The 26,829-nt window shown below is 45.4% G+C and overlaps 3 protein-coding genes across 7 annotated transcripts; all 3 read right to left on the reverse strand.

The window, feature by feature from the left end:
- Positions 1-65: 65 nt before the first annotated feature.
- fam50a (family with sequence similarity 50 member A) lies at positions 66-5,469 on the reverse strand. The gene is made up of 13 exons (XM_029156278.2): positions 5,204-5,469; positions 4,933-5,017; positions 4,189-4,288; positions 3,533-3,690; positions 3,303-3,379; positions 2,893-2,959; positions 2,630-2,691; positions 2,400-2,476; positions 1,569-1,623; positions 1,354-1,402; positions 1,183-1,253; positions 1,001-1,111; positions 66-317 (listed from the first exon to the last, which is right to left on the reverse strand). The coding sequence occupies exons 1-13, from the start codon at positions 5,312-5,314 to the stop codon at positions 309-311; spliced, it is 1,032 nt and encodes a 343-aa protein (XP_029012111.1). The 5' UTR covers positions 5,315-5,469; the 3' UTR covers positions 66-308.
- Positions 5,470-5,591: 122 nt separating this feature from the next.
- On the reverse strand, positions 5,592-8,346 carry cav4b (caveolin 4b). Of its 2 annotated transcripts, XM_029156280.3 has the most exons (4): positions 8,092-8,346; positions 7,433-7,665; positions 6,858-7,045; positions 5,592-6,340 (listed from the first exon to the last, which is right to left on the reverse strand). In XM_029156280.3, the coding sequence occupies exons 2-4, from the start codon at positions 7,655-7,657 to the stop codon at positions 6,157-6,159; spliced, it is 597 nt and encodes a 198-aa protein (XP_029012113.1). In that variant the 5' UTR covers positions 7,658-7,665; positions 8,092-8,346; the 3' UTR covers positions 5,592-6,156. The 2 variants fall into 2 exon arrangements, with proteins under 2 accessions (XP_029012113.1, XP_029012112.1); XM_029156279.3 differs by having other exon boundaries at positions 7,433-8,346.
- A 132-nt stretch (positions 8,347-8,478) lies between these two features.
- arhgap4b (Rho GTPase activating protein 4b) lies at positions 8,479-26,136 on the reverse strand. Of its 4 annotated transcripts, XM_055510556.1 has the most exons (25): positions 25,975-26,136; positions 25,392-25,463; positions 20,342-20,698; positions 18,704-18,875; positions 18,446-18,608; positions 17,899-17,961; positions 17,646-17,819; positions 17,347-17,475; positions 17,021-17,242; positions 16,829-16,930; positions 16,555-16,740; positions 16,281-16,365; positions 15,956-15,983; positions 15,660-15,756; positions 14,815-14,875; positions 14,523-14,600; positions 14,304-14,432; positions 13,762-13,867; positions 13,448-13,675; positions 12,671-12,726; positions 12,090-12,261; positions 11,169-11,270; positions 10,943-11,050; positions 10,416-10,518; positions 8,479-10,238 (listed from the first exon to the last, which is right to left on the reverse strand). In XM_055510556.1, exons 3-25 carry the CDS (start codon positions 20,409-20,411, stop codon positions 10,053-10,055), a joined length of 2,820 nt encoding a protein of 939 aa, XP_055366531.1. In that variant the 5' UTR covers positions 20,412-20,698; positions 25,392-25,463; positions 25,975-26,136; the 3' UTR covers positions 8,479-10,052. The 4 variants fall into 4 exon arrangements, with proteins under 4 accessions (XP_055366531.1, XP_029012108.1, XP_029012110.1 ...); XM_029156275.3 differs by lacking the exon at positions 25,392-25,463; XM_029156277.3 differs by lacking the exons at positions 15,660-15,756; positions 25,392-25,463 and adding an exon at positions 15,118-15,145 and having other exon boundaries at positions 25,975-26,135.
- Between the last annotated feature and the right edge of the window lie 693 nt (positions 26,137-26,829).

The following is a 26,829-nucleotide window of genomic DNA, read 5'->3' on the forward strand; positions in this document are numbered from 1 at the left end:
AAGTACCTGAATGAACAATGAAACTTCATGATTCATCAAGTGACAAATGAATCACAACATGTGTCTTATGATGATAGTCAGGCTCAATTTATTAAGCACAGGTGGTACAACGTTATGATCTATATACATATGAAGGTGGGCCTGGTTTTAAAGGAAATGTTATATCGGCAAATCTAGTAAACCTGGAGAAACTAGGACCTCAAATACCAATAAAATCGTGATGAAGTCTTCATACAATAGAGTGAAGTAAAAGAAAATTAACAATGAAACATCTGTCAAGAATCCTGGAGACCGAAGAGGAGCACGTTTTACCGAATCTGAAAAACAAACAAGGAATGAAATAACACCAAACCCATCAAACACATAAGGTTCAAGTAACAAAGCATACAAAGCATTACCATAAAAGAATTCTGATTTTTCCACCTTTCTTCTTCTTACCCTTATTAGATCCAATCAGTTGTTCACAAATTAAAGCAGTAGTGTTATAAATTGGTATAGAGAACAAATTAGTTACGCCACATTTGGGAGGACTGTATTCACAGAACAACCAAACCGACACTAACATGCTGCATATCCAGTTTCCCAGTGGGAGGAATTTTCACACACTGGAACATGTAAACAGGTTTCTACTGAAGTTATATTAGAGCATGATCAAAATAGGAAAGTGGTAAATATGCTTCCTTTCAATTTGTTCCAGTATCAACGATTAAACATCTTACTTTGGTTCATATCTACAACCTGCGAGAGTTTCAGGGGAATGTACAGCATCCAAAAATCATCTCATATTTTCTGATAGGTATGTTTAGTGCTCACGTCCAGACTAGACTTGTAATACAGGTACAGACTCTATCTCTGTCTGCATGGGAAGTCTAATTGGAACTGATATGACAACCTCACACGACGACATTTAAAAGAGAAACTCTTATGGGTAAAAACAAAAGGAAGTAGCAACTTTCTCCCTTGAATGCAGCACACCCACGTTGAGCAAATAGATTCTCACCGTGTATTTGTCCCATTTCTTCTCTGGGTCATAGGGCTCCCAGCGACTAGCAGGGAAGATGTGCTTGTTCTTCTCATACCAGCTTCTCAGCACCACTTTGCCTGCATGAGACTTCAGACAAAGGAGCATTTCTGAATGCTGCATGTTCACATTTGAATTTTAATGAATAATTCCAATCTAACCTCATCTTTCTCTACGGTGGCATCATTCACGAGTCGAATATCATCATGGACATCAAAGCTGAACAAAGGACCTGGGGAAGGAAAACAGAGAAAAGGCAACACATGCAGCACATGGTGATAGCTATTAAAATCAAATTCAAAGGCTCTTGAAGGCTGTCGAAGTTCACTCACCAGATTTGCCTCTTGCCTTGGTCACAATAAAATCGTAAAAGCTGTGGTGCTAAAGGGTAAAATGAAATAAAATTTAAATTAAATTTAATTAGAATTTCATTGACAGTTTATTTTGAGTCTGCTCCTGCGAGTCATGTAGAAAGGCATGTTGTGGACTGATGTGGGTGACAGCTGTGGTTCTATAAATGTTTCAGTAACACAATCACAGTACTTACATGTGGAATAATCAGATCCTCTTTGATGTACATTAACTGCTCCACTCCAGCAGATCTGCATAGACGAGAAACAGAATTAGGTCACATGTCAAGGTGCCCTGACTTGTTGTTGACTCTAACCTCCACCTCCATCCACACTACGATACCATACAAAGGTGGACGCTTATATATGCACAGATTCTTTGCACAACTCTTTCCAAGTATTAGTTTATCAAATTTGTTAAAAACATCATGAACACAACACACTATTTAATGCCCTAATGACCACCATGTCAATGTTAATTAATTGGTATCAGGTCTTCCTACAGAAGGTCTGTGCAGTGGCAGATCTGCTCTCACAGTAAAAGAACAGACAATGAGTATTCCTCTTTTTTTACGGCTCTGAGGCTTCTGGACAAACTGAGATCCTTTGAGCTGTGCACACAGCAGCATTGACAAGTTAATGAAGGCAAAACCTTTAATACAAGTCTGACAGCTGTCAAATACTTTAATAAAACGAATACATTAAATCATTTTACACAATATGTATATATTGACCTGTTGCAGTTATTGTTGAAAGAAATACATTAAACATGTTTATTAAATCTGGGTATCTTTTAAATAGAATTTCAAGCTGCGGTATATTACTCAAGCTGAAGGATGGAGACACATTTTATTACTTAAAAACAAGCACTCTGATTAGATATAAAGAACTATCTGCCCTTGTAACTGATTTTATATTATTTTGAAAAGCTTTAAATTGCATGTACAACTCCTATATTGCAAAATGACTGGCAGATAGACTACAGCTAAAGTACATGGTTGCTAACACAGGCTGCTTTAACATCTCACCTAAGCTCGCTGAAGTCCTTTCTAAGGACCTCCAGGGCTCTCTGCAGGAAGTTTTGGATGGTGTTTCCCTTCTTCATCTGCAGAGAAAACGCACACAAAGACAATGAGGATATGACTTTATGCAGGGTTTTGTATTGCCACCAGACAATTATTAATACTCCATATATTTTTATTGTTGAAGTACAGCATATCACCATAATGAAGTAGTGTTGCAGCTCATCTTACTTTACCTTGACAGTCTTACGATGTCCAGAGCCATCCCAGTAGCTGAATGTAATCTCAATCTCTTCGTCTGTAGACAAAGATACGCGTCACTATTATGCTGACGGCTGCGAATGTATTTATGTTTGTATTTGCAAGAGTGAAGAAATGGAAAAGACATCTGAGATATGAATGTCTGCTTGTAATTACAGATAAAGTTTTAATATATTGATTAATTTAAGTAACGACAAAAAATGTGTACGTGTGTGTATGTCTGTGTCCCAACACTCACTTTTAATCTTCTCTTGTTTAAGCTCCCATTCCTGCCTGAGTTCCTCCCTTAGACGATTCTCTTCTTCCTGAAAGAGAAAATGCGATGAAAAGCTTAATTTTTATGTTAGAGGGCCAACATAAACGTAGAGTCCAAGATAAACATAAATTACACAAAAAATGTAACTTGTTAACAAAAGCGCAGGTTACAGTATTTTAATTTAACTGTATGAGGAGCATTCCTAGAACTAATAGTGTTATTCAAATAGCTATGAAAAACAGAAACATAAATGATACAGTTAAGCTTTATCTCATAGGAGTAAAAACAAAATAAAAAAAACATAGTTGCTGTAGACAATTTTAAATGGCACACAGAAAACGAAACATCGTAAACAACATCATAGTGTTATAGGACAATTATAGTAACATCACCTCTCTGTCTCGATCAGGGAGGAAACTCGTGTCCACATCTGGATTTTTCCCCAGTTTCTTCTTCTTAACTGGAACATCTAAATGAGAAAGGCATACAACTGTTAAGTTAAATTAACAGACTGATTAATTGATTGATATTTAATACTATTGATTAGTTTCCACTAAATGCCTCTGACAGATTTAAGACTGTCATTACGCTCTACTAGATCATTATTAACACCAGTACTCACAACTCTGCTCTTCTTCTATTTCGTCGTCATCTTCCCCTTCCTCCTCCTCCTCCTCATCTTCATCTTCATCCTCTTCATCTTCTGGATTGAATGACAAACTGGCTATTTTCCTTTTCTGTTCCTCCTTGCGTTTTTTCTCCTTCTGTTTCTCAAGTTTGCTACATGAAAGCAATGAAGGAAAAAAAGCTTTTTTGAATATATAAAAGTTCTTGCTGTTTCCTGTGGCTGCTCTGGCAATTGAATTTCCCTATTGTGGGATGAATTAAGTGTATTTTGTCTTAAAGTTACTTTATGCAGAATAAAAAAATGGAATTCATATAATAACCAGTCATCTACAAGACATACAGTTTCAGATATCAAACTAATGCCCAGCATAATGAATTTGATGAATAATATATGTATATAATAATAAATAATTTGATAAAATACAGCAGTTTTCTGTGCTAGCATTGACAAGCCTGAAACACAAGTCAGGACACAAGCCAGTGTTACTAATTTTTATGGTTGTCGTGAATCTTTTTCTACTTTTGTCTGGTGTTTTTTATTGCATTGAGCAGCAATTAATGTTTTTGGTGAAGCAAAAAAATGTCACATCTGTTCAGGATTAAAAAGTCGAAAGGTAAAGTGAGGCAGCAAGTACTCATACTGCAACTTACAGCTGGAGCTCCTTGGACTGCTCCTTCTTAGCCAGCTGCTTTTCTCTCTCCTTTACCAATGCCTCCTGCTTGGCCTTCATATCGTTCAGTGTCACCAAACCTGATAATAACGTCAAAGACATGATTCAGTATGTAAAAGACAAGGAATATTAGTGCATATAGGCAAAATCTGATCATATAAATTATAGCACAATTAAGGTATAATGGCTTTATAAATATAATATGATACTGCAAGCAAAGTGGCATATGCCAATATATTATATTATATATAATCTTAGGAAAATTGCCACAGTGTAAATTAACACTAGCCCACACGGATACTTTCTGAGTGGGGGAAAAAAATCAAAACATACACAACACTGTCCCCTACTGCTCACGCCTGGACAATACAAAAAATACAAAATAAACCACTGACACGAATCTCTCGTGTTACTCGAAATCAATAAACCATAACACAGTACAATATTGCTGCACTCAAGTGTATCAATACTATTTTACACTCCTAACTAAAATAGGTTTAAATAACAAAAAATTGATGATCAAGATTATTTGTCCAATCAAACGAGTTATACATTTGGCTAGATCAGGATTTACGTTATTAAAATTATTACTCTTTAAATATGTGTTGATGCTAAGTTTAAAAAAAATTTGCTCTCGTCACAGCCATGCCACACACTTCAGTCAATTCTTTTATTGACAGGATGCATTTTTACAGCATTCCTGTGCAACTGCTATGACACTTACCAACTGTGCTGGACTTCAGTTCTGCCTCTACAGCATCATAGTGAGCTGAGAATTTCTTATCAATGTTGGCTTTCACCATGTTGTCCTGGGGAAAAACAACAGAAACAGCAGCTATCACTGTTAGAGACTACATGCTAGCCAATAAGCTAACTTTGCTCAGTTTAAAACATATAGTATATAGTTATTACATGGATCTCCAAACCACGGGGGGCAAATAAACTTAAACTGTTACAGATGAACACGTTAGAATATAGAGTGAAAAGTTACAAACCTCCGCAATCTTCTGTTTCAGCTGTTCGAGGTGTTCTCGCTCCTTTTCTCGCTTTTTCATCAGCTGCATGGCTCTTCCAGCCTCACTGGCCGCGCCTTTGTACTGAGCCATGTTGGTTCGTTTATCTCCTGCGCTCAAGTAGAAGAAGTGTTGAGACACAAACAAGACAAAGCCAAGTCAAAGGCTACAATGAGACGCCGATTTTTTCCAGGAATGTGGAGGTACAGCTACTCCTAGCCCACCACAACAACAAAAATGGCAGCGACCGAGTGCATTGTGGGAAGTAAGTCTGTTGCACATTCAAGTACCAGAGTAAAGCTTGGAATTCTAAGCACGCGCTCTTTCGCCAGCTTTTATCAAAAGGTGGCAAAACAGTGTTTTCAGCAGAATACTGCATTAATTTAAACAAGTACTATACATACTTTTAGTAGACCTCCATGCTAATATAATCTATTCTAGATTTGCAATACATGCCTGGAAAATAATGTTTCTGCAGAAAAGTGTTCAATTCATCTAGACACTACCATATAAAATTTGGACAAATAGACAATTTATTTAAAAGCAAGATGAGTAGTAAGGCTGTAAACCAGTGTTTGTTTTTGTTTTTATATCTGACTTACATGACTAAACTTTAGTCTAAATGCTTGTATTTGTTGAACTGTTTATAAAGCCATTCATGATTAATCATCTATTTGTAAAAACAAGAAAAATGCACAAGAATTTCTTTTTTTAAATTAATTTTACTCATAATTTACATGTTGTATCAGAATTACATTTGAAGTAAGTGTAAAATAAAGACAACTAGTCATACTACTAATAATAACATTTCTAGAGACTTGGTTGTAAATGTAGAAAACAACAAATTTTCAGAATGGCGCCAATTAAGAACTAACTCTCTCTCTGCTGTTCACTCAGTCACTCACGCAGTGTGTTTTACTCTGTATATTTCACACTCACACGGCCTCCCTGTTTCTCATTTGATGCCAGTCCTTGTTGGACAGCGAGATAGCAATTTGACTGCAGCAGAGAGCAAGAGATGCACAAAATGGAGAAACCACAACGTCCACGGCGCACATGCACAAGGACCGCAGGCATGGAATGAAGGTGTTGCTCAGCTGTATGCAAGGCGCCAGAAACCTAAAGAGAGAGAGAAAGAGATTTACACCATCAGGGCATTCATTGCTCTCCATGAGGATGAGCCATCTGTCATTTCAGTGTGTATATGTGGGAAACCCAAAAACTCAATAAATGAACATAAATGGTAACGCAGTACAGATTATTTTTGCCTTGAGCTGTTTTACGTGTCTAATGTTTTATTTATTGAATGGTAATGTGACACGTAAAGATAGTAATGTTATGGCGTTATCATATTTAATAATTTTACTGTTAATAATAAACAAATGCAGCCTAATAATAAAAGATAATTACTTTTAGGTCATATTGGATGTTTTGGGTGGGACCAGACAAACAATTTGTTTGAAAGGCTTCCACTTGCAGACAATTTCTAATTAAAAAAACATTAGCTTTTTTTGTGCATTACAAGGAGACATTTATTTGCTCATATCAAAAAACTCCATAAGTGCTACCGAAGTTTATATATCCTCATTTTTTGTTTTGGTAAATTTGTGACAATATGACTTCTGTATTGTCATACCAGACATGAAGACAAGCTAGAACCGCCAAAAAAATGCCACATAGCAGAGCGAAGGGCACAGCAAAGAGCAGGGTGAGGCAGCGGTACGTCCAGACACGAGTCCTCTCAAAGCCAACTGTGCTGTAAAGCCACACTCGGTCGAAGGTACGAGGTGTCGAAGGTTCTGCCAGCACGTCACTGACCTCCACCTACAGACGGGCACATGCTTCATGTTATTTTGTAGGAAATGTTTAACAGGAAGTGCCAAATGAAGCTTCTACCTGCACAAAGAGACATAACAGAAAAAATGTAAAAGTCACCAAATCCAATTGTACTTTCCCTCTAATTTGAAAAAGCGAGTGTAAATTTATTTCAGACAGGTTTGGCGCATTAAGGTTCAAAGAGCAGCCAATCAGAGACCAGACCTCAGAGATGCTGTGAAATAAACCTGAAGTCTTAAACATGTGGTCGAAAGTGTGAGGGAGGAGGATCCACTATTGCATCTGAATGTTGCAGAAAACCAGGAAGTTCCCAACGTGTGGATCACTTGTTTTTACTCCTGCTGATTCAAAATGAGTAGGAAACGAAATCAGAACCTTTAGGTGTTTGTTGATGCCATGAGGGTCCCGGCTGGGCGGGAGACAGGAGGGTGTGGGTGCAGCAGGGGCTGTAGGAGGGGTCGGAGGTTTCGGCGCAGGAGTCGAGGCTTTGGATGCAAACTCGGGAGGAGGAGGCGGCGTGTTCATCTGTTCCCCTCCTTCGCTGTCGTCATCACTGTCGTCGTCGATCTTACACTCCACAAAAGAGTCGTCGTTCATCATCGCCGTTACTGCAGGAGAAGTCACACGGAGACAGTCGAATCAGTCTGAGTGAGGGGATCTGAACCGGTGGGCTCTCTCATACAGTAGCAGAGGCTCCTGCAGCAGATTGCAAGCGTGCAGAGTGTGAGAGCAAGCTGAGCGTCGGCGCTGCCACCTGTTCTGCAGCCCCCAAAAAGGAGCCAAAGCAAATTCTGTAAATAGCAGCTGGTCATTTTGAAATTCGGGTTTCAAAAATTAGACGCGTCCTCTACAAAGTAGACATAAAGTATCTGAAGATAAAGTGTTAAAGTAGTTTTAGGCTTGCAAAATTCACAGCAACCCTCTTGAGGGTGATGATACCATCAATTGTACAACAGGTTCTGCAAAGTGAAAATAAGTGTAGTTGCAGCCAAAAACAAAGCAGCAGCAGAATAGATGGCTCACGTCTGACTTACCGGATTTTAAAGAGCTTTCTTAATCCTGTATTCGTGACAGAATCCCTTTCACGGAGCTGTGGTGAGGGACCCCTGCAGAGAGTGCTATTTCAAAATGTCACTGAGATCAGTAAAACCCTCACACATTCATACAGAGGCCGACTGTACAGAAAAGTGCTAACGTGGAAACGTGTCTCTTGTTCTTTCTCCTTCTATGTGTGCCTGGTTCACTGGAAGTGGTTATTTTAGGAGGAGCAGTGGATGCGTCTGAAAGCTCACGTTACAGCACTCGGGTGCTGCCTTAATACAGAAACGTGTAAAAGTATAACAGGAGTGATGAGCGAATCATTCAAAAAGTCAGAAACTGCCACATACAAACAATGTTGACCTTAATAAGCCCACAACCGCTTTCTCATTCATCGCTTCATCAACTTTATTGTATGCATGTTTTTTAACCACATATACAACTGGACACATTAAATTTAGTGACATCACCAAACGGGGTGTTCATCATAGGAGCAGAATCAATGTATAAAAAAGGATTCTGCTGCTACGGTTCCAATACCGAAACACAACAAAGTAGTTTACGTGTAGAAACACCTCAAATGCTTTTGGGGTCAAACTAGTCACACACCTTTAAACAATACGTTCAAATGGGACCTGTGGATGCTGCTCAATAGGGGGCCGTAATGTATGGATGAACGAGACACGGGTTTGGATCTTGGTGCCAACACATCAGCACATTCACAGTTTAAAGTAGAGGCAATCAACGTCCTCTCTGACAAGGGGCCGTTCTGGCTTCTTGAGGCAAGGGCGCAGTTTCCCAGTTGAGTCCAGTAAGTCAACCAAAGCCCTGAGTGAGAAAAACCTTTACTTGTGTCTTAGTCGCCAAACCTGAGTTAGCCGATCTCTAACTCTGCAAAAGCCCTGAGATTTGGCCCGTGCACCAGGCCGTGGATCACGCGTGTGTGCTAACGCTGCATGCTTCTATAAAACACCAACTCCTGCTGCTAACAGCTGTCCCAGCTAACTTACATGTAGCATCACAGTGTTCAGCATTAAATACATATTATGGAATAAAGCGTTGAATAAACTGTTATAAAAAAGTTAATTAACATCAGTTTGTGAAATAATGAAAAGACAGCAGAAACACAATGTAGCATTATGTTATTATATTAATTAGACATAAAATAAAAGTGATAACGGGACCAAAATAATAATTATTCTTTTTACTATCAATAACTTAACGGGTACACACAAATAGTTCTATTAAAATGTACTAAAACCCAACTGATTGTTATTTAACTAATAAATTAAATAACCCTTTAACAATTATAATAATAACAACCCGTTAGGTTTAAAATCAGTCTTTTACAAATTGTTGGTCCATTTATATATGTTATACAGTTTATTTAACCCTATATTCCAAAAAGTGTGATTTTATGTATTTAATTTTGAACACTTGGATTTTCTTGTAGACACCTGCCTAGGTCACATTCTCTTTTAAATTATGACGCAGAATTCAAGCCTGCCATTTTTTCTCATGTGAAGAGTAAAGAATGTGACGATACACAGGTCCAAGATCAGGTTTGCGTTTGTCAAAAAACAAGATTAGTAGGAGGACAGAGCTCAGACCTGCCACTAGGGGGCGGCCTAAGTATTTAGTTGCTTTTGATGAATTGTGATGAATCAAGTTTTAATAATCCATCTGGTGATATCACTGGTGACGTCACATCCCTGATTCTCCAAAAAATTGCAAAAGCCTGGAGAACAAAACCAAACCGAAAACACAAAAAGACCGAAACCAGACACACTGGACATACAGTAACACAACACTGAGACTAGTGGCACTATGAGATGGCAGAGACGCAAGTATTATACATGTGTCCAAAAATAAGATCTTCACCAAATGCATCATCTTCATCATCATCATCATGTCGGCAAACAGCGAAGCAGTTTTCACAGTCATCCACTGCTTTCTCTCAGTCCACCGGCCTGAAAAGAGCCCGTCCTCTGATGCCGAATCCGACCTTTTTGGCAGCGGGGGCAGCTTGAGGAAGAGACGAGGAGGAGGAGGCTGAGGCGGTGGCAGGGGAGGACGGCTGGACAGGAGGCTGGCGTGAGAGGAGTTCCTTGAACACCGAGTTCATCTGACGGTTGATCATCTCCTGAGAGGGAGAGAAAGAGGAGAAGCAAAGGAAGACGTGGAGGAGGGTGAACGGGGAGTGAGGGACGAGTCTCAGCATTCACACAGACATGCAGCAATAAATACTTCTACAGAGCTACAGGAGCTATTAAGTGTAACTGAGAGAAGGCCTCACAGGGGTCAACATTGAATACTATACCTTGTCGATTGCTGTTTTTTCTACCTGACCAGCCGGGGGCCTGTCTGTGGTCCTCAAGCTGCCCTGTCTCAGATTATCCAGAGTGTGCCTCCTCTCCTGAGACCTGGAAGACAGTTAAGTAGGTGAAGCAGCTCAGATGAACACATCAGCCCATGCAAAGATCACAACCAGCAGCACACTTTTATTTAAGTCTGCAATAACCGAACAAAACCAACATATTGCTAATTTAAAAAGCCAACAGGTGGCACAAAACTATTGGCTGTTTCAACGTTGGCACGTGATTCTGTCAGCGAGTTGAGGGGGGTTTCTAGCTTCTAGCGCTGGTTTTGTTTGAAAATCTCTCGCCTGAAACTGAAACAATGAACTGAAAGCCGAAAGTCTTTCTGCAATTTCCTCACTACGATTGACACCTTCCACACACACAAAAAATCGATCTAAAATATGTGACTGAGGCTGCTGGATATCAGACAGCTGCATTGCAGGCCCGTCGCTGTTGCACTCATGGCGTACGTGTGCGTCCGTCTTACACGGGTAAGTGTCGAGCAGCAGGGGAGGTTGGCGGCTTGCGACTGGGACTCCCCTCACTTCCTCTTTGTCGCCCAGGCAACGAAGCGCTGTCGCTGTTCACCCGCATCCTGTCAGGATGTGCGAAGGAACTTAGTAACTTTGCATTGAGCTGTGTGCAGTAATGTGGAAGTGAGTATTTTTGTCTGCTGAACGCTGCAGCGTGCAGCTGGCTGTCTGTGCACATACCGGGTTGTGTTCTCTGTCTGCGGATCCTCTGTTGTCAGGTTTCCAGTGCTGCCTCCTCCTCCTCCTCCTCCTCCTCCTTCTTCTCGTTTTCCTCTCTCTGACCTGAGGGAGGAGAAGAAAAAAGATATCTAAAGCCTATATTTCACTACAGAAAGTACAACCAGTGCATTTTTAAATATGGAATGAAGACTGAGGCAAATAGGTTGTGGGAGGGAGCAGAAGACAAATTAAATGTGGTTATGTATGTATCTTAAGATTGGATGGGTAGCGATTTGGAGTTTAAACTCTCACCCAGGCTCTTAATATGAAGCTGAAGTCCAAATAACCTCCTCTGAATTTTTAAACTAGTTATATGAAAACCTTTTTTAACTGTGGCACCTGTTCAGGGGATTTGTTTGGTGGCACCTGACCACCACGCATGCACGTTCTCCTCCTGGCTTTGGCTCTCAGACAGCTGGAAGCCAGGATGCTGCATTCCTATAGGCCTATGTATCTGCTGCCCCATCCAACAGCTGTTATTCCCACATGATGTGAACCTTAACATGACAAAACCTCGAGCTAATGTGGCAGAAATCATTCAACCTGCAAAACTACACATTTTGGACATACACTTTTTCACCAAGCTTTTGTTTTTAGCAGAAATGTCTCCTTAAGGAGGAATCAAGTGGAGTTTTCCACCCAGGAAGAAGTCCAGAATATGAAACCACATTTTACTCTAGTTAGTTGGCTTATCCACAGTGTTTTAATAGTAATATAGTAATTTTAAGACATTTGAAGTGTCTTTAATGTGCTTCAGAAGCATTTGAGCTATTAGTTAGCAAGTTGTGGCAGCAAGGACCCTGTAATGGTCAAACAAGGAAATAGGAGCATAACCTTCATCTTTGTGTTCAAATGCCCAGAAGAAGCAGAAAGTGCACTCACACTTCCAGCACACTGATGTACTTGTGAGGGATGAGACCTTTGACCCCTCCAACCTCGCCTCGCCACCAGTCGCAGGACGCCTTGCTGTAAAGGATTATGAGATCTCCCTGTCTGAACGTCAGTTCTGCTGGAGATCTGGCCATGTAGTCAAACATGGCCACGGCCTCCCACTCTGCACACACATGTGAACACACAGCTCATTTATCAGCTCATCCACATGTATGTTTTCAAATGATTCATTCAAGGCTATTAGGATTCATGCAAGATTAGGAATCATGAGTCAAAGCGGTTCTTTACACTTGGTTTGTGTTGCCCTGGTGTAACATGAGATGATGCATAGCCTGTTACTAATGAAAGCTCGTCATGAGCATTGGCTTGACATGAACAGCTGCATTTTTATCATCACATCATTGGATCATTGGTGTGTGTGTGTGCGTGCGTGTGTGTGTGTGTGTGTGTGTGTGTGCGTGCGTGCGTGTGTGTGTGCGTGTGTGTGTGTGTGTGTGCATGCATGCGTGTGTGCGCGTGTGTGTGTGTGTGTGTGTGTGCGTGTGTGTGTGTGTGTGTGTGTGTGTACTCACCGTCCTCACTGGGCAGATGCTCAGCTTCCCCGTCTCCCTCCTCTGTGATTGGTTCACTGCATACAAGCAAGAAATGAGTTGGGGGTCATGCACAAGCACATTCATGCATATTCCTCAGAAAATCATTAGCAATGTCAAAATGTAAAATTAGCGATATTCATGAAGGGAACAGACAGTTGCACTGAACTGAGCTGATTTGAGGACTTTAAACTATCCATGTACGCTGCTGATAGGCTGGAGGCTCGAGTTCAATTTTAGCGAGCAATCAGCTTAATAGTATTAAACAGTCGTAGCACAGAAATGCCTTTGGCGTGGCATTAAATTCAGTTTCAAGAGGATCAGCCGTGAAAGAATGGGGCTAATCTACTGTATGTACTTGGAATCGGCGCTGAGTGCGAATTCAACTCTAACATGATCGTCAAACCTCTGGAGGAATGTGACGCTGTCACCCCCTCATTAATTTACTACAAGTCATATGGGGGCAGAAATGAGTCAAAATAGTTTGACTAAATGTGTCAAGAACCTTTTCCTACTGAGACCCTCAGGATAAAAGAAACCAGGCCTCAATCAATAATACTGACATTTAAATCTGTTTAGAGGTCTTACACAGTATTAATGATGGTTAATGCTAGTTTTGGCCTCAGTCACATAAGGGAATGAGAAGTAAAAATCCTTTCATAGTCTTCTAGTCTCTTGACGTAAATGTAACGAGCTTCAAACTTGTCACACTCAAGGCTCCATGTTTTTGTTGTGTTACGCATTTGTAGCGTCTCTCACCAGTACTCCTGCTCCAGAGTCATGTGCTTCTCGTACACGGGGCCCGGCTGCTCTGATTGGCTAGGGAAGATGATGTCGTGTTGGAGGATCATAGTTTTGACGAGGTCGTTAACCTGTGGCTGCCTAGCAACTGCATCATCAGAGTCTGTTCCCCTCAGCAGGCTCGGTCCGAAGCAGACGGCCAGGTTGTAGGGCTGCATCATGTTCTCATCGCTGTACTGGGACACGCTGGTAAAAAACACACACAACAGCTGACTTGCTGTTTGTGGCCTTGACTGATCACTGGGGTTATTACGGGCCGCGATGGAGCTTACTGATTGAGGAAAGCGAAAAGGTAGCGCATCACGATGAGGAGAGGCCGCGAGAAGGTGGAGACAATCGCTTTGATCTGGGCAGCTCTGTCCAACTCCTCCTCGATTTCTGATTAGGATATGGTACGAAAGACAAATGGCAAATCACAAAATGCAAATCCTAAACCATCATAACAAGGCATGAGTACCAAATCACGTGTTAAATTGTGAAATGTTCTGACAGCTACTTGACACTAAGGTGAGGTGTTTGGGTCGCATCTAGCAGACTGACAGGAAACCTAAATATTTATGTGGAGTAAAGGACCTGAACAACTCTGGGTTCAGCCACGCAAACTGTCACTCAGCATCTGGATGAATAACATGAACGCAGTGAAGAACATAACAACAGAGACCAGAGTGGTAGTTGCACCACATTGCATCAACATCAACAGTACTTGGAGGTGTAGTCCTATAAACAAGCGCCCCTGTACTGTAGGGGATGACTGACAGAAGCTCAAACCAAACACACACATATATAAATGTTAGAGCACATAAAGGGGTCTTACGGACACACTCCAGCAGCTGAGAGTAGCTGTCGTAGGGGAAGAGAGGAGGCTCGAGGCCCCTGAAGTAAAGCTTCAACACACCGGCCACAGAGTCCAGGTCACACTCACTGTCTGACAGAGGATCGTCTCCTACAGGCAGGTTTGACACATGTGCAAGGTAAATATACAGATGTGGCAACACCTGGATGAAGACTGAGGGAAACATCAGTAATAACGCACCTCTTTCAAATGCATCTCTGAGAAGGTTAACCTCCCTCTGGGACCCAGGAACTCTGAATATTCCCTCATGGTGGAGGCCTGAGACACACACACACACACACACACACACACACACACACACACACACACACACACACACACACACACACACACACACACACACACACACACACACACACACACACACACAAACTACACTTTTGTATCTGCAGATGCTTCATGCACAAACAACTTCTCCTATCAATGCAGAGCTCTCTGGCCATGCAGCGCTGAATCATAAAAACTGACTCACCATGAAGGTTTATAAAACGGATGCAGCTTTCAACCACCACAGGAATCTGCTGGCCAGAGCTCTGGAGAAGAAAGACGATTATAGCGGGACAGAGACAGCATTAGAGACGGAAGCACGGCTCTGATGCAGATGCAACGAAGGAGGAGGCAAGACATCAGTATGAGCCATTTTACAGTATGCACAGTATTTTGCATAGGATTGAAGCGAGTTATGTCTGGGTTGCAGCTCATGAGCTCATTGCCCTCAGTGGTACAGCTACAGCCCCGGACGCGGCCCACATGCTGGCACACAGTGCGTAAGTACCTGTGTCCGAGACATTCTCCTTCTCCTCCTGCACCGAGCCAAGCAGCGCAGCACAGAGACAGAGAAAAAGCCTGGATTAAAAATGGAGAGTGAGGGGAAAAAGGGGGAATAAAGAGCCAAGGAGAAGAGGCAGTGGGAAGAGGCGCACAAAAGCACACGCACGCACTCAATAGAGGAGTCGAGAGAGGAGGCAGCAAAGAGGCCAACGCATTTTAATCCCTTTCACAAGAGAGGAAGAGATAAAAGAGGGGGGTATGGATTGAAAGGAGAGGAAGCCAGCAATAAGCCATAAGCATGACCACATGAAGGCAGCAGTAAGTACTGGGAGGGGGGGGTGCATGTGTGCATGTGCTTCCCATCCATCTGCATCAGTGTGACAGGGTTTTCCAAATCATTTGCTGCGGAGCTTTGAGAAGCGGCGAGCCACAGTGCAGCAGGCAAATAAAGATGAGAATCTGTCAAGCAACGCTTTGTTATATGCTTCAAGTGTCACGTGTGTGTGTGTGTGTGTGTGTGTGTGTGTGTGTGTGTGTGTGTGTTACCTGTATGTAGGAGAGTATGTCTGTGGTGAAGAGTGTGTGGCAGAATTGGGATACGGGTCTGGACTTCCGTACGCGCACTGACCGAGCACATTGCATTCTGGGAAATATAATAGATACAGCAGATGAGAGCTGTTTGACTCTGGGCTGGTGAATGAGTCTCCAGTTCAAAAACATGCATTTGGTTTAATTCGGGTCAATCTCCTTCCTCTTCTCTCTGCCTCTCTGCTCTCTCCACGTCTCTGCGCCTCTCTCGGTCACACTGTGTTTATGCTCGGCCGTGTGAACGCGGCATTTACCTTGAAGGGTCGCTGTCGACGGCCTCCGCTGGAAGAGAGGGACAGAAAATAAAGTGAGGGTAGTGATGTATGGGCTCCAGATGCAACGGCCGTGCAGCGCCATCAAAGAGGAAGTGTGTTTAGCACATCAAACCCCGTAAACAGGCATCACTGCTGCATGTGTGATAAAAAGGCTGCATCACGCCTCGAGGCAACATTAGTCTTACTAGATTAACATAAGACACCTGAATCTCAGACTGAATAACAAAATAGGCTCATGCATAGGATCTTCATTGCAGTCCGTCACCTCTGTTCTGACCCTACGTATCATCAGGCAGGCCGGTACCTTTCTGTATGGCAAACTGTAGAAGGTCGTGTTTGGCTTGAAGTTTGGAGGCCAGGGAACTGCTGGTGAGGAACTCCTTGACTTTCTGTGACAGACATAACAGATTGGGTTTTTAGTCATCTCTTATCAGACCACCTGCTGCTCCTGGCAGGATTGCGGATCTGTTACTGATCCATGTCGTTACAAACAACAGCACGCAGGTCACGTCACAAATGCACGGCACCAATAGGATAATGAACCTCAACAGAAGATGTATGAGTCTGCAGCAACTCACTGTAAAATAGTAGGTCTCTGTTTCCTGCTGATTGGCTCGACGCTTGGCTAGGGTGTGTTTTGGGGCGGAGCTTCCCCCAGAGGTCTCGTGCGATAGGGTGCTGGGCACATCAGGGGAGGGGTTACAGTCGCTGTCACATATAGTGTCCAGCAGAGCCGTCAGCGTGGCTTTAAGCGTTTTACTGATCTGGAAAGAGTAAAGAAATGTTTCGGATTTAAAAGAGTAACTCAGTGACTGACAGACTGGAATCACGTAGTGGGAATGATCAGCTGACCTCCTCCGTTTCCAAAATAACAGCTGCGAGTCGGGACTGGAGCTGCTGGAAGCGGGTCTCCAGCTCGTACCTCACCTGGCTGTCCGCAATCACCTCACACACCTGACGAGCACGCACAAGACAGAATTGACCCTCGATGGATCCTCCTAGGATTTCAAAACAGGCGGGATGTTGGACAACTCTCCGACTCACCTGGTCGCCCTCGTGCGGGTGGTAGTTGAATCTGAATGGAAGGCAGAAGGCGGCGTCGTGTTGCTGTAGTAACCCGTCTCTGTCTCCTCCCTGGTCCAGAGACGTCACCGCCGCCTCCAGTTGCTTCAGCCCCGTCTCCTCCGTCTTCTGGATTCGCCACCTGCTGGCCAGGTAGCACTTCATCACCCGCTCCACAGACAGATGGAAACCCAGGTCACAGCACTGTGAGGGCATGGGGGAGGGGGGAGGGGGGAAAGAAAGAAAGCGTGCCTATTAGCCATCCCATCATGTCTTAGCTTCTCTTCCTCAAACGCAGCATTTCTTACGTCGATGAGCGTGCTGACGTCCTGCAGGTAGTACTTGTTCATGGCGGCGTTCGCTGCTGCCAGGTTGAGCAGGTAGTCGTTGCGGGCCTTGGTGCACTTCAGCTGGGTCTCCTGTACTCTTCCGAGCCTCTGCTCACACACACACGAGTCAGATAAGACGTTCTCATGAAACCCAGCGGTGTGACGATAAAACGCACGGCATTGTGACGGTGCCGCATCAAGGACAGGAAATGGTTTGCTCTGTGGAGAACCCATGTCGAGACTTCCTGTGACCTACTCTCGCTCTCTCTCACGCTCACCTTCTCCATCAGTCGCTCCATCTTCTTGACGGAGCTCCGCCTCTGCCCCCCCGACTGGCCCGGGCCGAGCTCGGCCGACTTGCCCGTGTGCCTCTCCTCCAGCCGCTCGGCCTCCTTCAGCTTCCCCTCCGCTATCAGGCAGTCCGTGTGGTACAGGTTGTACGTCTTGAGAGCCTTCATCGAGACACAGGCCAAACTTTAGCGTCGTCACAGCGCATTATCCTGCGCTGGTCCACGTGAAAACAGCGCTCACCGTCTGCAGTTCGGTTGTGACCTTCAGCAGCTCGTCCTGCATTTGAGTTCCAACTTCTTTACTCTGCAATTCACAAACGCCTTTCATTGTCATTATACAGGTCAGATTCCAACCTGGAGAAACTTTTAAAGGGAAATATTTATTTTGTCATGTTGTACAGCTGCGTAGCACCCACATATATATAGTAACGTATTCAGTGTTCTGGCAGCAGTGAGAGGTGCTGCCCTGCTCAGCGTCAGGCCCAACAACACCTCCTCTTTTTCTGGAGAGACTGTAGCGGTTCAATTAAAATTCTGCAAGGTACACACAGCCAGTGTGACAACCAGTAATTTGAGCAAGATGAGTGTGCGCGCGCTGCAAAATGAACAAAGATACATAACAGCAGCGACACAAGCACAAGGAGTCGCATAAAGGTTGTAATTGTGCAGTAGATCAGCTTCATCCTCAAAGCGTCTGTTCGAGGTCGACAATAACAGCGACAGTCGTTCAAGCGAGGCCTTAAATTACAGAGTCGATCAAGCGGCCGTGAAGGCAACACGTCACCCACCCGTTTGTGCAGACGGTGCGTGTCCTCGGTGCCGTGCGTGAGCTTCTGGGTGAGCGCGTTGCAGCAGGTGTCGCCCAGCGCCGCGTGCTCCCGGCTCTCCAGACGGGTCTGAGTCAGCAAAACGGACCAGACCTGGCACACGGACTGGCCCCACTGCTCCTTCCTAGGGAGGCGCACACACACACACACGGCCACTTGGAAAAAAACAGCAGGAGAAAAACACAGCGAAACCTCAGCGCGTCCTGGCGACGCACTCACTTCTTAGTTTTGTGGGTGAATCTCTCCGTGAGTTTGTCGAGGGCGCGGGCGTATTCGGCCTCGATGTCGCCCCGGCGCCGGAGGAACTCTGAGAGGTCGGAGAGCTGCTGCTGCTTCACCTCCACCTGGGAATCTAGAATCTTAATCTGGTCTGTCAGCTGGGCCCGCAGGTCTGACACAGACAGACAGACAGACAGACAGACAGACAGACAGACAGACAGACAGACAGACAGACAGACACACGCACGCACGCACGCACGCACGCACGCACGCACGCACGCACGCACGCACACACACACACACACACACACACACACACACACACACACACACACACACACACACACACACACACACACACACACACGATTACTTACTCATCCAAGACATAAATAATTTACTCAACCTCAAACCGAGCCAGGAGGAGACTTATGCATCTTTGTTGGTGTCATCTCAGGAGATTTAGCTCCAGTGGTTGCACAAACGCAACATCGGTGTTTGCACTGACCAACAATGTTGTACCTTTATGAATGTAAGCATGCGGACCGTGCCGTCAGCAGCAGTGCTTTACTTTCCTCGATACACTAATCCGGTGGGACCTGTCTGTGCTAGTTGTAGCCCTCACTTGCTGGTTACCAGATGTCAGCTGCTCAACAACCTGTGGTTGTTGGTTTTCCTCTTCAGAAGAATGTGCGCGCACAGACAATCGTATCGTTACAATGTGGGTACATACTATGTTTATACGGGAGGAAGTTCGCTACGAGCTAATACGTACATGCAGGTGTAATTCGCTGCAGCCCTTTGAGACGCGTGATAGCGACACAGCGGTTCACAAAAGGAGATAAATAAAACACATCCAGTAAGAGAACACACAACTATGTATAAACTATTAATTCCAAATCAGTTGACATGATTGAACCTCAAACTGGCCATGCTGTCATTTGTGGGTGAGATTGTGTCTGTGCTGAGTAATTTGACGTCAACACCTGGAGATTCCTACGCACGGCTCCGTTCCAGCATCGCAACACATCTGCGAGCAGCACAGCAACACAAACACAGCCGGGTCAGAGCGAGCGCGGCCCGGTGCAGCTCAGCGCTAACACACGCTCTCGGGGAGCGCTGCCTTAAGTTGCTCTGTCACTTTTCTCTCTTCTTCACGTTCTCCACTCTCTCCTGTTGTCTTGACCACCTCCCCCTCCCTCTTTCCCCTCTTTACTCGTTTCCTCTGTCTCTGTGTGAGTACACAGCCCTGGGCTGACTGGATGTGAGGAGACAGCATCACTAATACTGGCTATAAATACACCCTTGTAGTACAGTACAGAGCGCCAGCCAGCCATGGCATGCACCCTCTCTCCAAAACACAGCAAGCACCACACACACGCACTGTACGTGCAGGAAAGATCCCGCGACCCGTTGACATTAGCGCTGCGCGTGGGTTGTCACCGAGATTCAAACCTAAGGGATTTTTCTCCCCAGTTACTGAGGATAGATGCACATGCAGAGCGCGCGTGGCTGGGTGAACGTGCAACGCATGGATGCACATGCGCTGCTTTGCATGGGCGTGCGCGTCGATGCACATTTACAAACAGAAGCGTGGTAGAAAACGCACAGACGCACGGCCCGCGCGGAGAGACTCACCTTTCATCTGCGATTCGTACTCGGCCAGACTCCCCTTCTCCTTCCTCAGCTTTACGTGGGACGTCATCATTTTTCACCTCTTAAAAGCTGTCCGTCGCCGAGACTTGCTTTTAAAAATGTTAATTCTTCTTCTAGATTGACAGCGGCCCCTTCAGAAAACCTTCGATCTCAGTGCCTGCTTAGGCTGTTTTGTCAGTGACCTTTCACCCCTGACCCCCTGGCCTCGCTGCTCTACAGCTGTGACCTGCGTATCCGCATCAGTGTCGATCGGCAGCTCTCAACGTGGACGCCAGTCGGGTTGTGAGCGTTGAATCCCCAGGGTTCCTGGTTTGAAGGCTGATCCATAGATGAACAGGCCTGAAGGGGAAAGAGTCAGAGACGGAGCAAAGGGATGATATTAGTGGAGAAAACGTGCATAGAGGTGACAAGGTGACAAATGAAGGCAAGTGAGACAGATTTAGTGCAACCGCATGGAGAGAATGGAGGAGTCAGGGGAAGAGGATAAATGAGGCCAAAGCGACAAGACAGAAAGAGACAGTGACACCAGAGAGGGAGATTTAATAGGAAGGAGGGCGAGATGGGGCCAGAACGCAGAATGGACAGTAGGAGCAGAGAGACGGGGACACAAGGGAAGAGGGATGGAGGGGGGGTGGGGTTGGGAAGATGAGAGGTGATGAGCTACATCAGCACTGAGAGACAATTGGTGTCTCGAGGCCAAGATGTGGGGACGTCCATGAAGGTGATGGTCATGGTAAACAAGCAAGTATTTCAATTCATGACGTTTTAAACAGTTTCCCAAAGATGCAGCTCTAGAGTCTCGAGATCCATCACAGCTCCTGACCTGCGGCTTTGTGACGTTTGAATTTCTCACAGTTGGTTTTTGTGGCTCACCTTTGCTGTCTACATATGGTGAAAGGGGGAGTCACCAAAATATAACAACACACAAATCACTTGTAATAACCAAATAGATGGTCGATAGATGCCACCAGGCATTTTTTTGTTCTACAGAAATGCTTCTCCCCGTAGATGATGGAATGATCCCACGGCCACTAGTTTGATGTATTTCACCTCTGTCAGGTCTCGTGATCAATGTTCGGCCACTGAAGTTGTGAAAGTCTTGCACTTTGAACACAAGGTGAATTTTAGAGGAAGCAATGATAGCAGTGAAAAGGGAAAGTCGATGTGCAAATGTTTTTTGACTGCTTTTTTCTTTTTTTTTTTAATACAGGAAAGAGGAAACAGATAGAGCTGAAGTTTAGAATTGACTCAGTCAGAAGCTGAGCTGGTTCATTAAAAGATCTGAAGTGAAGTTTAGCTTTGCAGTAATTCAACCGGGAACCTTTAATTTCTGTCCGTGCTTTTATGGAGTCACCGAGCCCTGTCTGTGGAAACCAACGAGTGGGACTTCTGCAAGCAGTGGCGCCCAGAATATCCCCTCCCACTTCTCAGCTCCACTAGAAATGCATCATATCAGGGACATCGCGTTAAAAAACGCTGGGCTGTTTATCAGTGTGAGTGTGAACTGCATCACGCTGCAACTATTTTGGGATCGAGAATTTCAGCGTTTCTCTGAAACCTAAGCGAGCGATGAGCCAGAATCTGACAAAGAGAACGAAAAACTGGACTAAATGCTTACGTTACACAAAATACAGGCGTTTGGATCCTTATTAGTCAACTTGAAGTGTTCTGAGAACATTTGTTCAATGAGTTCAGCTACACGCACTCACACTGTCTCGGTTTTTACTTTTCAAACACAGGGGCACCTTCGTCGCCCACATCCTGTGTCAGTTTCTCAACAGCTTAGAGCAAAACATGGCACGATGTGGTGCCTTCACCCTGCGCGCAGCTCTGGGGTCAGTCTCAAGCAGTACTTGTTGTTGTTGTTGAATGGATGCAGGGCCCGAAAATGAAAAATACATGTAGGAATGGTCTGGCGAGACCCAGCGAGCTCCTCTGCTCTCATTTCCTCTCCCTTTGCCGGCTAGTGGATGTGATCCAGACGACGTTTAATTAAGAGGTGGTTTTAAACAGAACCAGGAAATAAATGGAGAAGTGCGGGAATGAACACAGAGGAGATTTCTGCGAGACCGCGAGAGCGCCGGGGACCTTCGAGGCTCCAGAGGGCTTCATCAGCGCGCGACCATAATCTGCGCAGAACAAAGCGAATGTTAATGATCTGAGGAAGCGAGAGAGGAGGAGGAGGAGGAGGAGGAGCAGATTCACCAAAACACCGGGAAAGATCGAGGTTACAGAGGAGCAGCTTTGCAGACTTCAAGTCAAGGGCAAGAAAGGAGGAGGTCGTGGGGAGAAACGTAGTGAATATCAAATAAAAAGAGGACAAAAGCGGATCCATGTGGTGCAGTGTGATAGATCCATAGTGACACTAAGGGGATTTTCTGCTAATTTCTCAGAAAGAAGAAAAAATCATGCACTAAGCAAAAGTAATGCAGGATAGAAAAAGGAGATTGTGCTTGATGCTGTGGCTGCAGCAGATTGGGGATTTCCTGACACCGCTGGAGCCAACCACACTCCCACAATGACCCTGTCACTGTACAGGCGCAGCCTTATCTCAGAGCAGGTTCGTGCAGAAACCCATTCCTACAGCTGCGCCTCAGACCAGCTGCTTTCTCCGTGCAGGAACTCACCCCTTGTCTCCGTAGACCTGGGACGAGGCCAGGCCCGTAGCCGAGGCACAGCAGCGCGCCGGGGAGGGAGAAGCGCGAGGGCGTCAGCCGCAAGCTCGGCCAGATGAGCTCACGTCCGACCGAGTGGACGTTTGGGAAGAACGGGCTTCCGCTTGAGCCGTGAGAACGCTGTCTGTGACGGCGCGGTACGATCGCACAAACGTGCACGAGAGCGTCTGACGACAACCTGTGCCACGAGTCAGGTAGAGTCAGGTGAGAGGAGCAGCCTGATTAAAGTGGCTTTTACTGATACAGACGTGGCCAAGAAAGGATGGAGCAAAAAGACAAAAAAAACATATTTGGAATGTTGCTGGGAACAAAATCCCTTTGAATGTTGAAATGCTGTAAAGTAGGTGCAGTGCTGACATGAAGTGTGACAGAATTAACCCAAATGATCAACAGCGCTGTGCTGTCACAGCTTACAGCAGCTTTTCCTCTGCGCGCAGTGCTACCTGAGGTTGTTTTAGCAGGGGATTCATTTGTGTTTCAATTAATGTTGAACCATGAGCCACTGACCTCTGTCAACACCAGTCTACGTGTCATTTTTTCCACCTGTGTTGTAGATTTCCTCCCCTGAGGATGGGATTATTTGATGGTACAGTACAACCCGAATCATTCTGCACATAAAAGCAGGTCTATCAATATTTGTGAATAATATAAAAGCTTTCTGGACTTATTCCTGAGAGATGCTAGTCCAGTTCTGTTTGCCAAAGCCTGCAAATCATCCCCAGCTGCCATCTAGAATCTAAACTGGTAAAAAAAACAGAGATCTGAGCAGGAGTTCTCATTTTAAAGAAATGTTGGAGCAAGTCACAGAAAACCCAGCTGGAGCAACTGTAGATGGAGAGTGGGTGGTTCCTTTGCACAGAGCAAGCTAATGGGAGCTTTGCACCGACGCTGGAAACGGGGCAGGAGGAGCGAGGAGGGAGGGGATGTAGTCCCTCAGGAGCAAAGGTGTATGATCATGAGTTTCTTTAGGTTATTTGATGGCTCTAATAAATGTCCTAATATTAGTCTGGTGCTGGTCTGGAGGGAACACTAAAAAAAATGATGTGACTGGTCTTGTAGTCTACAGGATTATACCCGAAGGCTGGCATTAAAAACTGGATGTCCAGTTTGAGAAGCACAGACGTTTAGCAGGAGCTGATGAAGGATGCGCTACACAGGAGCCGGTGTTTTCCATATTTGTCCCTCAGATATTCTATGTCTGCTGTTTGCAATGGACCTGGACCCAAAGCAGCTTTTACACAGCCACAATAAGGAATAGGGCTAAACGCAGAAAGCAGAACTGAAGACCTGCGTCGTTAAAGGAACGGGCCGACTCAGCAGAATACGGCTGAACACCAGTTAGCGACAGCCACTGGTCTAAAAGCCGCTGTTCACACTAGGCCGAGTGCGGCAAACCACGACCCGTCCGTTGATTCACTGGCTGCTAAAGCTGAACGGGGCTGCACGACGACAGGTAGAACGGCCCCAGGTTTCATTCAGAACGTGTCATAAGATTTAAAGAGATGCCAAGTTGGCAGAAGTTAAATTCTTCACATCAGCTCCAAAGTCACTGACAAAGTTTGCTTGGTGCCAAAGCCCCAACTGCACCACGCTGCATCGGCCTCACTGTATCCTGTGATCCCACAGGCTTCCACACATGAGCCATGTGCAGAGAAGTACTGTGTACCTGCAAATCTGAAAGTTTGCATAGTGAACTGGCCGTGTGCTGGAACAGATGGGCCTCTGCAAAAGGTGAAAGGGAACCTCAGGCCCATTTGCCGGATTCTGGCAATTTAGCATCTGACAGAGCTGCAAAACTCAAAGTCAGAGACCACAGAGAAGTTTCCACAGGTGTGGTTCTGCCACGTCCCAATGTGATGTAGAGGATCGTTTACAGGTAATGTTTGTGGAGGACATATCTGCAGGTCCTGGCAGAGGGCACCGGGGTGGGTGCAAAAAAGTGAAGTGAAAACAGTTTGGGACAATGGGGCAACTGTGAGGAGAGGGTCTGAGAGTCTGCCCACATCCTCCACAGTTTACTCCAAACCTCCTTTGACGGAGAAAATGTCTTCGTAACGTTCTTCATTACGAGCTCCTTCACTTCAGGTCCTCTGAGTAAATGCAATGCAAGTAGCCGTGTGGCTTTACAGATGCTTTCTGCTCGGCGGGAGGCGAGTGAACCTGCCGCCGGGGGGGGGGGGGTTAAACTACAGTCAGTGTCACTTTGGGCAAGTGCAACACGTACGCAGCCCGTCGGCCGCGGCCGCCGGGAGCATTGTTGCGCGGGTGCGTGATAGAGCGCTGAAGAAGAACCTGATGCTGGAACAGGATTTCCTTTCACGGTTGCATCAACTTCAACTAATCAAATGACGGCAAACCTTCCTATAAGAGCTGCTCCCGATGCTGCTGCTGCTGCTGCTGCTGCCGCCGGTTCACCCTCCGCTGTTGACCTGCAAAACCAGCATCTCAGCCACAACACTGGCTACTGGATGCATCCGAACTGACACTTTGATAGATAATTTTTGCTTATCTTCAAACTATCACCCCAGAATGGTGCATGTGATAAGCAGGTAGGGGGGGGGGGGGGGGGGGGGGGGCAGAGGAGAACGCCGTTCTATTTACAGTGGCTGTAAATCAGCCCATATGGTCAAGGCAGTGAAGCAGGGCTCCACACAATGGCCACATAAACACCTCGGCATAATTACACAAGCCCGTAAACACACACGGGCGCACACACAGCATCAACAGTGAAAATGGTGCACACGTATTACATAATTGATACCTCAGTAAGCCACATCCATTTGTCCATTAGAAAGCCCCAAGTGTATACAATAAAAGACTAAACTAAATATAAACACGCAGGCACCCTCACTCCGGTCACGCGTGTACACAAGCATGCATGCATTATCACACACACGCACGCACACAGGTTGTTATTAAATGCATGACAGGCGTACATACCTTACTTTGTGCTGCTCTGTTATCTCTTTCTATGTGTTCCTCGCTCTCTCCTCATCCCTCGTTCTGTCTCACACACGTTCACACACAGAACAGTGTGTTTGAATCTGACAGATTTCTCTCAGCTCAGTTCCCTCCTCTCTCTCTCTCTCTCTCTCTCTCATTTCTCAGGCACACACTCAAAAAAACAGCCCTCCCTCCCTCCCTCCTTTCTTTCTTCCCTCTTCTGCCAAATATGCCAAACAGCCTCCCTCTCCCGCTCTCTCTCACTGGCGCCGGGGCTGCCTCTCTCCTCCCATCCCCTCCCTCTCTCCCTCTCCGCCTTGTGAAGCAGTGCGAAAGCCCAGACCCAAGCCACGCCCCCTCTCTCTCCTCTCCTCTGGGCGGCTATAAATGCCGCTGCTGCTATGAATATACCGCCTTTCTCCCTCAGCATCCCTCGCTCACGCTCCATCCATCCATCCATTCCTCTCCTGCACTGCCCTGCCCCCTTCCATCGCTCCATCTCTGTTTTTTTTTTTTGTTATGATGACCTTGTCTTATTCCTCCTCACAACACAGTCACCTGACAGCATCATTTCCATTTGCGTGCGCATGCACACACACACACACACACACACACACACACACACACACACACACACACACACACACACACACACACACACACACACACACACGGCTCGAAGGTGGCATGTCATCACGAGCACCCACACAAAGACCCACAGACGTGCAAAAACGCAACCACAAACGACAAGCGTTTGAAACTACCCCGTCTCCTGTGCTTCCTGTCTGTTGCACCGGATGCGGTGCGTTTTTTCCTCCTGACAGCTGAGAATAACACACCGATCGAAAGGCT

The sequence above is a fragment of the Betta splendens genome, chromosome 7 (assembly GCF_900634795.4).
Source record: "Betta splendens chromosome 7, fBetSpl5.4, whole genome shotgun sequence".
Classification (NCBI taxonomy): domain Eukaryota; kingdom Metazoa; phylum Chordata; class Actinopteri; order Anabantiformes; family Osphronemidae; genus Betta; species Betta splendens.

Bases quoted from the DNA above. Each gene is read 5' to 3' on its own strand.
- fam50a (XM_029156278.2), bottom strand. From the start codon at position 5,314: ATGGCTCAGTACAAAGGCGCGGCCAGTGAGGCTGGAAGAGCCATGCAG. The intron at 3,691-4,188 runs GTAAGTTGCAGT...GCTTTCATGTAG, and splicing joins CAGTCCAAGGAGCTCCAGCT to CAAACTTGAGAAACAGAAGG. The intron at 1,403-1,568 runs GTAAGTACTGTG...TTTACCCTTTAG, and splicing joins AGGATCTGATTATTCCACAT to CACCACAGCTTTTACGATTT.
- cav4b (XM_029156280.3), bottom strand. From the start codon at position 7,657: ATGATGAACGACGACTCTTTTGTGGAGTGTAAGATCGACGACGACAGT. The intron at 7,046-7,432 runs GTTCTGATTTCG...GCCCGTCTGTAG, and splicing joins GCATCAACAAACACCTAAAG to GTGGAGGTCAGTGACGTGCT. The intron at 6,341-6,857 runs GTATGACAATAC...CTCTCTCTTTAG, and splicing joins CTAGCTTGTCTTCATGTCTG to GTTTCTGGCGCCTTGCATAC.
- arhgap4b (XM_029156275.3), bottom strand. From the start codon at position 20,411: ATGATGACGTCCCACGTAAAGCTGAGGAAGGAGAAGGGGAGTCTGGCC. The intron at 17,476-17,645 runs GTGAGCGTGAGA...GTGTGTGAGCAG, and splicing joins TGGAGCGACTGATGGAGAAG to AGGCTCGGAAGAGTACAGGA. The intron at 15,984-16,280 runs GTACCGGCCTGC...CCTCTCTTCCAG, and splicing joins ACAGTTTGCCATACAGAAAG to CGGAGGCCGTCGACAGCGAC.